Source organism: Lagenorhynchus albirostris, chromosome 2 (assembly GCF_949774975.1).
Source record: "Lagenorhynchus albirostris chromosome 2, mLagAlb1.1, whole genome shotgun sequence".
NCBI classification, from domain to species: domain Eukaryota; kingdom Metazoa; phylum Chordata; class Mammalia; order Artiodactyla; family Delphinidae; genus Lagenorhynchus; species Lagenorhynchus albirostris.
The window spans coordinates 99,422,962-99,437,522 of record NC_083096.1 but is presented as its reverse complement, the minus strand read 5'-3'; the positions used below and the strand labels follow the sequence as shown (position 1 = coordinate 99,437,522).

The following is a 14,561-nucleotide window of genomic DNA, read 5'->3' as shown; positions in this document are numbered from 1 at the left end:
AATTGAAGAGATAATAAAACATAAGCTATCCATTGCCACAAAAAGAGAAGGCTGGCATGTTCTTTTTACAATGACCCTTGCAAAGCCTTTCCTTTATCAGCCAAAAGCAGTGCTTACAAAGCCCTATATGAAACCTTTAATTCTAAACTGATTTACGTAGAGAAAGATCGACAGACTTCTGCTCACCCAGGAGAAATGCAGGCTACTTTTCTTTCCTAGGTGAATACTCAGATTAGCTCCAGAGGAGGTTTTGGGAAATACTGAAACAATAACACCTGTTTCCAAAATAGTTAACCTCTATAATTTCTACGCACCATACACAATCACCTCATACTGCTCAACTCTTTGTAACAGCCTTTCTTGTAAAGAGGATGGAAGTGATTAAGGATTTAACCAGCTGTAGTTGTTTAGTATCATTTTGGTCCTAAGGAATGACCTGTAGTTTTTGAGTTTTCCTTTTAAATACTGGGAGAGAGGCATAAAAGTTGGTCTATGTTGAACCATTTAAATTATATTTTTATATTGGCAGTCTCTTAGGATGAAACAGAGTAAACAGATACTTTCTTTAAGGTTAATGTGTCTCAACTCCCTTTCCAAATCATAAGAATAAAGAATTTAGCTAGAGCTGGAATAATTCAAAGTTATCTAGGACAGGGATTTTTGAATCCATATCAGGGTACTTTTCTTTTTACAGTCATGCCTCATAACATTTACTAAAGCCGGTACCTGACCTAATCCCTAGGACCGAGGAAGACAGATCTGATGGTGCTAAAACAGCCCTTCAGAAAATAGCATTCTATCTTTGGAACTATTTGAAGAATGTTTCAGAACTACATTATATACCCTAGGGGATTCAGTAGATTTCCATTAATGGGTAGGATAGATTTCCTGGAAAGTAAACACACCACCAGCTTGAGAGGCTAAGATGCTTAGATATTTACTCAACCTGACCATTTTTATGCCAGCTAAATTTTCCAATTCATTACGTTCTTGTGTCCACATTATTTACTTTTTTACTCAATGGGAGGCACTCATTAGAAGCCTGAATGTCTGGATTAGCAAATTCAGGCAGCATTACACTACTCTTCTATGCACCATCCAATTCATTTAGGGATGGTCATCTTCATCAAAAGAAAAACACCAAGTTTTCATCTTCTTAATGCTGTTAAATGACAATCCATTGAATACCTAGGAGTTTTTCCCTTTGTATTTTGAGTAAAGAGACCAACACTATTGATTGTTTAATGATTAATCTTGTCCTTTTTACCATTTATCCTATGGAGATCATTTTGGGGGGGAGCAATCAATTCCTATTTCAAATAGAATCTAAAGGTACACGGTAATAATGACTAGAACAATGGAAACAGATGGAATTACCTTGTGTCATCCTAAGGCTAAAACCTTTTATTCTCACTGTCTGATAAGAAGCTTCACCATCGATTATGGAAACAAACTTATCAATAAAACACTTGCTTGGATTGTTCATGGGAGGCTATTACGGTCCTCTATTATGGTTGATTGGTTGCGGAGGAGGCATCTATGGAGAATAGCTATCACAGAGGCTGCAGAGCTGCCTTCTCAGTTTGATAGATTGTACCAGGAATCCTGGATGAGTGAAGAGGTGAGAATTATAAATTGAGCTGAGGGAACTCTACATTAAAGACATTTTATAAATGTTTTAAATCAACTATTACAAATGGCAGAGGAAGTCCCAGGGCATAGTTCTTTGGGTCTCTAATTGTTGTATATTTAAGGACATACTTGATCACACAATCATTTGCTTCTATTGATTTTACTTTGGCTGTCATTGGATATGACAACTTCATAGCCAAGTGTCTTCCTTTTAGGTTATACTGTTTCACTTTATGGAGAAGTTTGGCAATGCATCTTAGCACATTAAAGTTTCTAAGAAACTCCCTAGGAAAAACATCTGTTCACCTTTGTTTAAGATCTCAGATTTATTTGTTCACCGAAGTCATTTATGAAATTAATGTCTGAAATAATCTCTAGAAAATACTTAGGAAACTGGTAAAAATGTTCATTAGAGCTTTTATTGTAAAACCATCTGAAGAAGTTTAGGTAAATATGAGCTCTTGACAGTAAATTTCAGTTCCACTTGGCTTAAAATACTGTTCTGTTGTAGCCAACTGACCTTTTAAACTTACACCTCAATAATTTGATACAGCTTTTCAGTGATACAAATGAATGCTCCTCTGTCATAGCAGATAAGGTTAATTGTTATCCTCTACATTGATGACAAGGTCGTATTCCAAGTAGTAAATCTACTTCTAACTACTTCTACCACCACCCACCACAAGGAATCCTTATACTCAAGCCAAAATTACTTTGCAATAAGATTATCTTCAGCATGTAGAATGATAGTATACTTTGCAGACGTTAAGTCATTTAATTTACTGGGTCTTTATCTTGGTGACCACACTGAAATTTGCTTTTTTCAAAACTTAACTTTCATAAGAGGCATATTGAGGTCTTTTTATATTAGAAGACACTTTTGACTTAAAAAAAAATTAGAACAAAATAATGATCTCCATTATTTAGTAGCTATTCAAAATACTGAATTCAGACTTGATGATGCATTTTGATAGTAATATTAGCAAACTAAGATGTAGTCAGAATAAGGTTATCATGGTGATAGTGGTCTAAGAAATGCATCTTCATTCAAGGAATTGGAAAAGAAGAAAGGTATTTGGAGGGCAGTCATGGAAGGAGTACATGTTTTATTGTTGCTTCAGAAAACATATCTAGCACCAACTTTTGGAAATTGTATAATTTGAATTCACAGAAGGAGTTATTTCCTATGTATTAAAATTCTCTAAATTACATTAAATTGCAATGCAAAGAAATAAGTTCTCTGCCACTGGGAGTTTTTAAGCAATTGTTGAATAATGTACATCAGAAATTCTGTCTGTACTAGAATTTCTCAATGCATTTTATAGGAAATTAGTTTTTGTAATGTTAATGGGTGTTAATCGTGAAAGAAAAGATAGGTTCTGTAGTCAAATAAGTTTGAGTTAAAGTTAAACAGGCGTTTTTACTAAAGTTCTCAGCGTCTTTTATGTGCTTATATGGTTTATGAATCTGAAGACATAATTTCTTTGACTAGGTCAGCATTTCTTCTTATAGGATTAGCCTGTCATGGAACACAATTTAGGAAACTTCAGGTAATTATGTTGATCTCTAAAGTGATGCTACTTAAACTGTGGACTGATGTCCAATTCATAAATTGTTAATTACAGATTTATAACATGATAGATTCAGAAACTAAATGTAATCAGTTGAAATCTTCTATAGCAATTAGACATTGTCATGACATCCAAGTGGGTGATTATTAGACTTTTGTTAAATAAGGTATAGGCCAATTCAAGTATTATCCAGCTTTTGTGGTGATTTCTTGTGGCATGAAGTGCACACTAGTCAGCTCAGTAGGTTCACTTAATGGTCCTCAGCAGATTGAAAGAAAAAGACTTATTCATCATCGCAGATAGTTTGAGAAGCGCTGCTCTAAAGTTCCTTCTGTTTTCTAAAAGTCTGTTCATCTCTTACACTTAACATAGGTAGTGTCTTTTCTCATTTAAACATTTATAATCTGATTAATATTCAAGTATTATAATGTATATAAAGCACAGTTAATTATAGAATTCAGTTTAAATGCACCAGGGTCTGACTTTTATTTACTTCTAAGGAAATCTTAAAAATCGAGTGTTTATCATTTTTAGAATTCTAAAGTTTATGTAATTAACTATTTTGTTGTTTTATTAAGTGATGATTTCTGTTCTTAATTGCATATTCCAAAGCCATAGCTATAGCTCATGTTTCCACATAACTGTGTACATCTTTTATTATAGTTCATGTAATTTTAAAGCTTTTGTTGTTTTGCAGGTTTCTGCTTTCTTAAAAACTTGTATTAAAAACATTTTCACCAGTCTCATTCTGTGAGATAGTTATTTCTCAATTATCTGTACAAGCGAATTTGAGCTTAGATGTAAAAGGGACAGTTATACCATAGCATAGACAGTCTGTGCCTCTTCCCACCCTTTGGATTGGATAACTTTTTCTGTAGTTAAGTTTATCAAATACTTGAATAGGTGATTATATATGATAATTAAATAATTTCTAAAATTATCTAGATTCTGAATCAAGAATTTTCTTCTTATTGTTCTTCATAAATGGCAGACTATATACTACGGACCAATATATAGTTCCTGCAAAGAAAAGGAAGAAATGATTTAAAACACACATGCACACACTGCATGATGTAACATCTTGAAAAAAGAAGGTGGGTTTACTAATGAAAAAAATTAAAATTGGATATCAGAGTGCCTGCCACTAATTGTAAAATCTTCATTATATCTTCTCTATACCCAGTTTTCTAATCTGTCAAAAAGTGGTACCGGGCTTCCCTGGTGGCGCAGTGGTTGAGAGTCCGCCTGCCGATGCAGGGGACACGGGTTCGTGCCCTGGTCCGGGAAGATCCCACATGCCGCAGAGCGGCTGGGCCCGTGAGCCTGCCCGTCCGGAGCCTGTGCTCTACAGTGGGAGAGGCCACAACAGTGAGAGGTCCGCGTACAGCAAAAAAAAAAAAAGTGGTACTGATGGTCCTCCTCTTCCTCCACACCCTATCTACACACATCCCTCACAGGCCTTTAGGAGAATAAAATTAGAAGACATGTGTGAAATGCTTTAAAATAATGTAGTTAAACATCATAGCTGTGCCTTGATAGTTTTCCAGTAATCCGAAAGTAAATGTGCTCTTTTTTTTAGTTTGTTGTATTTCCGTGTTTGATAAGCAAACACAGATAAGCTTGGTGTTTGAAGTGTCTGGGGTACTAAACTGGACAAACTTCATGTAATTGGTTTGTTATTGCTAAAAAACGATGATATGGTATAGAAAAGTATGAGTTGAAAAGATATGAAAATTTGGCTCTCATATTCTTTCTATAAAGATTTCCAATGTATTAGATCTTTTGGAGCCCCAATTTTTCCACATGTAACAATGACAGAAGTGGAGTTATTCGTATCTAAGGCTTTTTCTATCTTTAGCAGATCTTGAGTTAGAGATCTACAGACTAATACTACAAAATTAGTTTTTAAATGGACCACAAGATGGCGTTTGTAGCTAATGAGTTTTTTGTGTTAACTCTGTTGCAGTCATTGAAGTATTTGCAGTATTTACAAATCCAAACTTATTACTTATGTTCTTGAGAGATATGTAAAAGTAATTTTAGAAAAAAGTATGCAAGTCTTGTTATTTTGAAGTTATTGACATTTCTCAAATTATAAGTTGGCAGGTTATTCTGAATTTAGACTTTTTCAAAAATGAAATTTAATGAATAATTTTGAGCCATTGCAAAATAATAGAAGTTGCTTTCCATTTGTAACATAATCTCTAATTTCTTTCTGGATCGATTACATTTCAGAAAAATGTTTAAATATGCAGCTCCTGAAAGTTTTCATTACTGTTTGGATCTTAGGTTTAGATGAGAAAAAAAACAATTACTAAAATGTTACACACTCCATTGCCCTCATTTTAGGCATGGCCTACAATTTTTATAATGTAATTTATTTTGCAGTGATATTGGCCTAGTATGGAGATGTTTACATATTTGAGCTTCAGTGTTTCCTCAAATGTAGGTGATGTCGTCTGTGCCCAAGATCATTTGAGACAGCATTAAAGTACGTAAAGGACACTCAGTCATATTTCTCAGTTTTCGTTTATTAAGAGAGATGCAATTATTATGGCACTGTCTAAAAGATACCTAATTAGATTAGTAGGAAAACTAGAAGCACAACAACTTTGACTTAATATGGAAATTTCTGGTTTAAAAAGGGGTACATGGTAAGGTTTGGCTTTTATTACATTTTATAATAATAGATATGATTGTTATTGTTTTAGGCAAATATATGGTTATTTTACTTTATTAGCAGAGATATATAGATAATATTTTATTAATTTGACTTATGTGATAATTTGGATGAGACTAGGTTTTCTATTAGCTGTTCCATGAACAGTGTGGTAGCATTACCTATGGAGATATCAAACTTTATGTTGGCATTATCATCTGGTGGCTAAGAGCATGGGCTTTGGACAGGCATAACTTGTGACTTTTAAGCTCAGAGACCTTGAAGACTTTTTTTTATTTCAGTGGACCTCAGCATCCTTATCTATAAAGTGCTAAAAATAATAGTATATACATCAGCTTTATTTGGTATTAAAATATATATGTACACATATGTTTGTATGTATATAATGGAATAAAGAAAGATGAAAGGAAAGTCTTAGAAGCAAAATTCAGTATTCCCAGTAAGTCACTAAAAGTAAATCATTTTGAAGCTTTTATACTCATAAATACTTTTCCAGGAGTCTCAACTAGTTTATCCCTTAAGTCACTACTTATTTTACTTGAGCCCGAAATAGCCAATATAGAAAATATGTTTGAAAGCTGCTGGATAGATAAGTAAATAAATAAGTAAAATATATGTTAAGTTCTTAATGCAGTGCCTAGCACATAATAAGGTTTTGATAAATGTAAACTATTAGTAGTAATAGTAGCAGTAGTAGTAATTGAAAATATTTCTCATGTATTTCTGAATCTTACCTTTGGAAATTATTTATAGTGACAATTAACCTTATAAATATCAAATACAGAGGGGAGAGGTAAAATGTTATGTTCGATGCCTTTCCACACTGTGTCAAGCCAAATAGAACAAGGCATATTTACAAATTGTATGTGATCTCATTTGCCAACTTTTTTTTTTCATTTTTTAAATTTTTATTTAAGTATAGTTGATTTACAATGTTGTGTTAGTTTCAGGTGTACAGCAAAGTGATTCAGTTATACATACATATATATATTTTTTCAGATTCTTTTCCCTTATAGGCCATTACAAAATATTGAGTCTAGTTCCCTGTACTCTGCAGTAGGTGCTTGCTGGTTATCTATTTTATATATGGTAATATGTGTATGTTATTCCCAAACTCCTAATTTATCCAACCCCCCAACCGCTTTCCCCTTTGGTAACCATAAGTTGGTCTTCTATGTCTGTGGGTCTATTTCTGTTTTGTATATAAGTTTATTTGTATCTTTTTTTTTAAGATTGCATATATAAGGGATATCATATGATATTTGTCTTTCTCTGTCTGACTTATTTTGCTTAGTATGATAGTCTCTAGGTCCATCCATGTTGCTGCATATGGCATTATTTCATTCTCTTTTATGGCTGAGTAATATTCCATTGTGTATATATACCACATCTTCGTTATCTGTTCGTCTGTCAGTGGACATTTAGGTTGCTTCCGTGTCTTAGCTCTTGTAAATAGTGCTGCAGTGAACATTAGGGTGCATGTATCTTTTTGAATTATGGCTTCCTCCAAATATATGCCCAGGAATGGGATTGCAGGATCATATGGTAGCTCTATTTTTAGTTTTTTAAGGAACCTCCATACTCTTCTCCATAGTGGCTACACCAATTTACATTCCCACCAACAGTGTAAGACGGTTCCCTTTTCTCCACACCCTCTCCAGCATTTATTATTTGTAGACTTTTTGATGGCGGCCATTCTGACCAGTGTGAGGTGATACCTCACTGTAGTTTTGATTTGCGTTTCTCTAATTATAATTAGTGATAATGAGCATCTTTTCATGTGCCTTTTGGCCATCTGTATATCTTCCTTAGAGAAATATCTATTTAGATCTTCGGTCTGCCCCTTTTTTGATTGGTTGTTTGTTTTGTTGATATCGAGCTGTATGAGCTGTTTGTATATTTTGGAGATTATTCCCTTGTCGGTTGCATCATTTGCAAATATTTTCTCCCATTCTGTAGGTTGTCTTTTCGTTTTGTTTATGGTTCCCTTTGCTGTGCAAAAGCTTTTAAGTTAATAATTAGGTTGCATTTGTTTATTTTTGTGTTGGCCACTTTAGGTTCTAGGATGAAAGTTAACAGACACACATGGTCCAACCCCCCTATTCTATGAATGGGCGAATAGGCCCAGAGAAATGAAAAGATTTGCCTGAAGTCAGACTGTGGAATAGAACCTCTTCATATCCCACCATCTTGAGAAAATATTGATTCTTAAATGTGGAAGTTTTCATTGGAAGCTATATCTACAGAAACACCATTTTTGTTATCATTCATTCTTTAGAACACTTGATCATATCTGCTTGTGTGATCACTACCTACTTACGAGAACTAAAGAGACATTTACCTTATCTAATGGCAAAATGTCATCACTACTTTACTGGGGTAGCAAGAGATTTACTTTCAAGAAGAGTTTTGGAATTAAAACTTATTTTCTATTCTGTCTGTGTATTTGAGAAGTATTTAAGAATGTGTTTTGGGACAAAAGGGCTTTTGTTTACCTGTCAGACCTGTTTACCCTAGTTCTGGCTCACTTTTCTAACGGTACAGCCTCTTTCCCAGTCCTGCCCTTTATAGAGAAGCTACAGTTTTTGGTCTTTGTCTAAAAACTGGAGCCACCTGGAAGAAAGTGTGCACTGCATTCTCAGTTAACGAGGATTTGTGATCAACTTGCTTTCTGGTCACCCAACATCCTGCCAATAAATATGTTCAACATATTTATGGACTTTTACTGCAGTGGAAGCGTGGGGCACTAGAAAAGAGTGCTGGACTCAGTGGATCACAGTTCCCTTAACTATAAGATGCAATTACTTGAGTTTGTCAAAGTATTGTTGTATCAAATAAAATAATGTGTATGGAAAATCATGATACATTATTCAACTAGAAGGGGAATTGTTGTTGATTCTCTTATGACAATATGAGAATCTAAAACTAGAATGAGCTGATGGGTATGATTGAAGGTCAGGCCACCCGTGACACTGACAATTTTTGATTGTTACTCTAATTTTGATATTAGTTTGCTTTACTAATTATAATGATTTAAAAGTGGGGAAAAATCAATTTCTTGATAGAAAACAGTGAGAAGCCAAATAACAGAAATATTTTTTTTTCAAATAATTGTTTTAACATCTTTTTCTTTTTTTTTAAATAAATTTATTCATTTTATTTATTTATTTTTGGCTGCATTGGGTCTTCATTGCTGCACATGTTTCTCTAGTTGCAGTGACCCGGGGCTACTCTTTGTTGCAATGTGTGGGCTTCTCATTGCGGTGGCTTCTCTTGTTGCAGAGCATGGGCTCTAGGCACACAGGCTTCAGTAGTTGTGGCAAGTGGACTCAGTAGTTATGGCTCGCAGGCTCTAGAGCGCAGGCTCAGCAGTTGTGGCATACAGACTTAGTTGCTCCATGGCACGAGGGATCTTCCCAGACCAGGGATTGAACCCATGTCCCCTGCATTGGCAGGCAGATTCTTAACCACTGCACCACCAGGGAAGTCTGCAGAAATACATTTTTAAAAAATATAGTTTACGGGCTTCCCTGGTGGCACAGTGGTTGAGAGTCTGCCTGCCGATGCAGGGGACACGGGTTTGTGCCCCAGTCCGGGAAGATCCCACATGCCGCGGAGCGGCTGGGCCCGTGAGCCATGGCTGCTGAGCCTGTGCGTCTGGAGCCTGTGCTTCGCAACGAGAGAGGGCACAGCAGTGAGAGGCCCGCGTTCTGCAAAAAAATTAAAAATATATATATATATAATTTACAATTATAAGGAAGTTTCACACTAGATTTTGAGATTTTTTGTTGTTGTCATTTTGATGATTCTTTATATCCTCCAATTATCACAGTCCTGGATGCAGTGAATACTGAACTAAACTATTTATGTGGTATAAATAATCCATTTCTTGAGTTTTTACTTAGTTTTTCATACTCAGAAATCCAAGAAAAACAAGAAAGACTAAAAAGATTTAAGGAGTTGTAGAGATTATCATTCATTATTTTAAAATAGATTTATGTACATTAACTGGGTAAATGAGCAACATATCAGGTAATAGGTTAATATTAAACATTGGCAGGAGGAGGCAGTCAACATATTTAGTTAGTAAAAAAAATCTGCTATCAAAATTCCAAAAGAAGATTGGTAGCTTCAGGAGCTACACAGTTCAGAGCATGTCCTCGGCTTTGTAGATCCAGAAATCTGACGGTCAGCAACATGAGTGGGGAATCAGGCTTTTATAGCAAAACCTAACATTAGGGATCAATAGAAGCCAGGATGTCAGTTGATGAATATTCAGATTGAAAAATGCAGTGTTTATGATGAGCAGCATATTTGCATCAGTAGTAAAGTACATTTCTTCTCTATGGTCTTTGCATTTACTGAGCACTTACTATATTCCTGGCATGTATTAACTCAGTCATCTTCAAAGGGTATACATACTCCTGAAAATACATAAAAATTTCCAAGAGGTATGTAAGGAATCAATTTCTACACACTCAACCTGCATATATACTCTTTCCTAAAAGTTGATCCCCTTGGGACTTCCCTGGTGGCACAGTGAATAAGAATCTGCCTGCCAGTGCAGGGGACACGGGTTCGATCCCTGATCTGGGAAGATCCCACATTCAGCGGAGCAACTAAGCCCGTGCGCTACAACCAGTGTGCTCGCACGCCACAACTACTGAAGCCCATGCACCTAGAGCCCGTGCCTTGCAACAAGAGAAGCCACCGCAATGAGAAGCCCGCACACCTCAATAAAGAGTAGCCCCTGCTCGCCACAACTAGAGAAAGCCCGCGCGCAGCACCAAAGACCCAATGCAACCAAAATAAACAAATAAATTTATTTTAAAAAAAAAGTTGATCCCCCTGCAATTATGCATTTTTTTTAACTCACCTGCCCTCCAAAATGGTCCTTCTTCCACTATGTAAAAGAAAGGTGTCTCAAAAAAAAAAAAAAAGGTGTCTCATCTTGATGGGCCAGTGACTTATTAAATGTATCCATGTATCCTGGTGGTCATTCAAGAGATTGGTTATTTTCCATTTGCTAATGAATGGCTATACCTCTTATCAGGTTTGTAATATCACAGACATACTTAACCGTTTGATCCTCAGCTTTCTCATCTATAAAATAAGATTCATAGTAGTCACTGTGAGGTTTAAAGAAGGTAATATGTGATAAAACAACCATTACAATGCCTGACCAAGTATTCATATAGATATTCAGCCGTTGTCATGATACTTCTCTTGATTTTCTGTGCTAGTGTTCTATAATCTGTATTTCAAAATAAGTAAATTGTTTTTCTGCCTTTCGTATGGTGGATGGTAGGGAGATAGTTAAGTAGCTAATTTGTTTCTTTTACCATGTCTCACTGTCATTTTTAGGATTTGCTTTAGAAATGAAAATGTTAATTCACAACACTAATCAGCATGGAGGGCTGATCTTCCTTAGACATTTACTAAACTAGGAGAGTTGAAGAATATGACAGTGATAGAAGTTTCATCACATTAGGATTAATACCATCTTTCGTGCAATTTGGATCCCTTATTTGACAGGAATTCTAAATAGAGCAGACTGCTCAGATTTTTATTTTGAATTTTACCTTGCATATGTTCAAAGATTTTTTAAATGATAGTTTGGCAGAGTTATCAAAAAGATATGATATCTCCTGAAAGCAGTAATTGCTTTGGCCTGCCCTGCAGTGTTACCACATAGTAGATAACGTATGGATTTGCAGAAGAGGCCAGAAATCAGGTTCGCAAGGGAAACAGGACTCTTTCCAAAGGTGAACCATGGTTCTCTATGGGCCCTTCAATCCCAGTTCATAGTTTTCATTGTTTTGTAAATGTTGTGGATAGATTTTTAAACATTATCTGTATTTAGGTATTTTTGTATTTCCTTCTTTTTTATACTCAAAATTTGGTGAAGGAGATTTTTGAGTATCTATAAAGCTGAATTAAAAATTGTTTTCCTGGCATTGAAAAGAAATAAAATACTAATAACTGCTAATATTTAATGCATTTCTCCATATGATGTTAATTGTAGGTATTTTGTAGATGTTCTTCCTCAAGTTGTAGAAATTCCCATCTGTTCCTAATTTGCTGAGAATTTTTTTTTTAAAGTAAGAAATGAACATTGTAATTTGACAAATGTCTTTCCATGTCTATTGAGATGATAATAAATTACATTTAATACAGTCAGTTACATTGATTGATAGTTGAACATTAATCCAATCTTACACTCCTGGGATAAACTCCATTTGGTCATGAAATATAATTCTTTCTATAGATTGCTGGATTTGATTTGCTAAAATTTTGTTTATAATTTTTGCATCTCTGTTTATGAGGGATAGTGGTCTGTAGTTTTGTTCTTTTGTAATGTCTTTGGTAAGTTGGAAAGCATTCCTTTCTCTTCAGTTCTCTGGAAGAGTTTGTGTTAGAATTAATATGATTCTTCCTTAAGTTTTTGGTAGAATTCACTGGTGAAGCCATTTGGACCTGAAGTGTTCTTTGTGGAAAGATATTTAACAACAAATTCAAATTCATTTGAATTATCTGTTTTTTCTAGAGTGAGTTTTGGTAGTTTGTATCTTTTCATTGGTTTCATTTAAGTTCTCAAATGTATAGGTATAAAGTTTTCAATAATATTTTCTTTTTTTCCTTCAGTAGAATTTAAAGGGATGTCACCTCTCTCATTCCTAACAGTTGGTAATTTGTGTCATCTTTCTTCTTTTATGAACAGTCTGGCTAAAAGTTTATCAATTTTATTAATCTTCTCAAAGATTCAATGTTTGGTTTCATTGTTTTTCTCTTTCATTGAGTCACACTTCTATCTTTTCTGGTTTTTTTCTTCTGCTGCTTACTTTGGTTATAATTTGTTCTTTTTTAGTTTTTAAGGTGGAAACTGAAGTCATTTAAGACTTCTTTTCTAATGAAGGTGTTTAGTGGTATAAATTTCTCTTTATGTACTACTTCAGTGGCATTCCAAAAGTTTTTATACATTGTATTTTCATTTTCATTCAGTTTAAAATAAAATACTTCCTAGATTACCTTTTGATTTCTTCTTTGACACGGGGCTTATTTACAAGTGTCCTGTTTAGATCTCAAATATTTGGGGATTTTTCAGATATCTTTCAATTGCTGATTTCTAAGTTAATTTCATTATGTTCAGAGAACAAACCTCATATAACTTGATTCTTTTTAAATTTATTGAGATGTCTTGTATAACCTGGAATATGGTGTGTTTTGGTAAATGTTTTATATGCACATGGAAAAAAATACATATTCTCTTTTGTTCTGTAGATATCAATTAGGTCACCTTGATTCATTTCCTGGGCACATTAATGACTATCTCACCACCTAGTCCCAGCAGACCATCATAATATAATCATTGCTAATTTTTTGAATACTTACTTTGAGCCAGGCATTCTGCATAGAAATTTGTACAGGTTATGTAAATTTAATTTTCACGATTGCTTTACTGGTAAGTATTGTCAATAACCTAATTTATAGCTGAAGAAACTATAATAAAGATTAATCAATTTGCACAAACTCACACTTGATATAGTAGGATTCAAATCTGATTAAGCCATGCTTGTATCACTACTCCTCTGTCTGGATGCTTAATGCCTGCCCCCTCAGATCCAAATGGTCCATCTTTCCCTCTACAGTTTATTATAGATCTGTTTTCTATCCTGACAATGGGGGAATAGTGGATTATTTCAGCAAACTAATCCATGCTAATTTTTTAACCTCTTATTGTTTCTTCTTATTTAGCAACAGTTTCCCTCATTAAGAATTAAAATATGTAGAAAATGACAGGGATCCTGGCAAGCCTGTGGGAGAGAGGAGTAGGGCAGATTGCTATAGGAACAGATACGTAAGGATTTATTAATCCTTCTAACAGTGAAAGTGAACTACTGTTGACCTCCTCATGGTGTGTTTCCATTATTTAGTGCCTTGCTACATGGGAATCCTTCCTTACATCACAGACAGATCTCCGCTTGGAAGAAGCCTCTGAAGATAAATCGTAATCGCATTGAAGACTTCTCTGTGATCTTTGGGAGATAACCAAGGTTAACCAAAGTTATTCTTTCTGGATGGGCTGGGTCCTTTCTAAAGTGAACGAAAAGTGTTTCACACTATCTGGAAAACCAACAACTTAAAACTCAGGTGTTCCAGAGCATTCATATGAATTTGGATATATATATACATATATATACATATAAATATTTAGCTTAGTTTTAACTATGTTCTTAAATTTGTATACCAATAATTATACATTAAAAAGATTTTTCTTAAATATTTGTCTGTGGAACATGTCATTTTAAATATATTGTAAAGACTCAGTTTTAATAAAAAGTTTAATATGAAATGACTTGTGTGTGTTCTTTTTCTACTAGTAGCTCAAGCCTCTGAAGCAGATTCTGATATGAATCCAATGTATGTTAACAACTATCCTATGTATTCACCATTATTTCATCATAATTTCCTCTGAAATGCTATTTATTTTGATATTAGGAATTCAAAGTGAATATGCAAAAATGATTAAATATTATTAAACATTAATGATAACTTCAAAAGTTGGTTTATTAAAAGTTAAGTAACTGTTTAAAGATTACCAAGATAAATTTAAATTATTTTTTGAGTTACTATTTAGAATTCCTTATACAGTCATTTTCCCACTAGTAAATTTATTC

At 34.3% G+C, this 14,561-nt stretch overlaps 1 protein-coding gene across 3 annotated transcripts in view; it reads left to right on the top strand.

Annotated features, from left to right (window-relative positions):
• The window catches only part of SNX7 (sorting nexin 7), a 97,703-nt gene extending 83,499 nt beyond the window's left edge, over nucleotides 1-14,204 (top strand). For 2 of the 3 annotated variants that reach the window (XM_060142463.1, XM_060142461.1), the window contains one exon: nucleotides 13,818-14,203. In XM_060142463.1, the coding sequence (XP_059998446.1) occupies nucleotides 13,818-13,895 (78 nt within the window). In that variant the 3' untranslated portion in view covers nucleotides 13,896-14,203. Of the gene's footprint in view, nucleotides 1-13,817 lie in introns of all 3 variants that reach the window. The other variant, XM_060142462.1, reaches the window with a different exon arrangement.
• The last annotated feature ends 357 nt before the right edge of the window (nucleotides 14,205-14,561 follow it).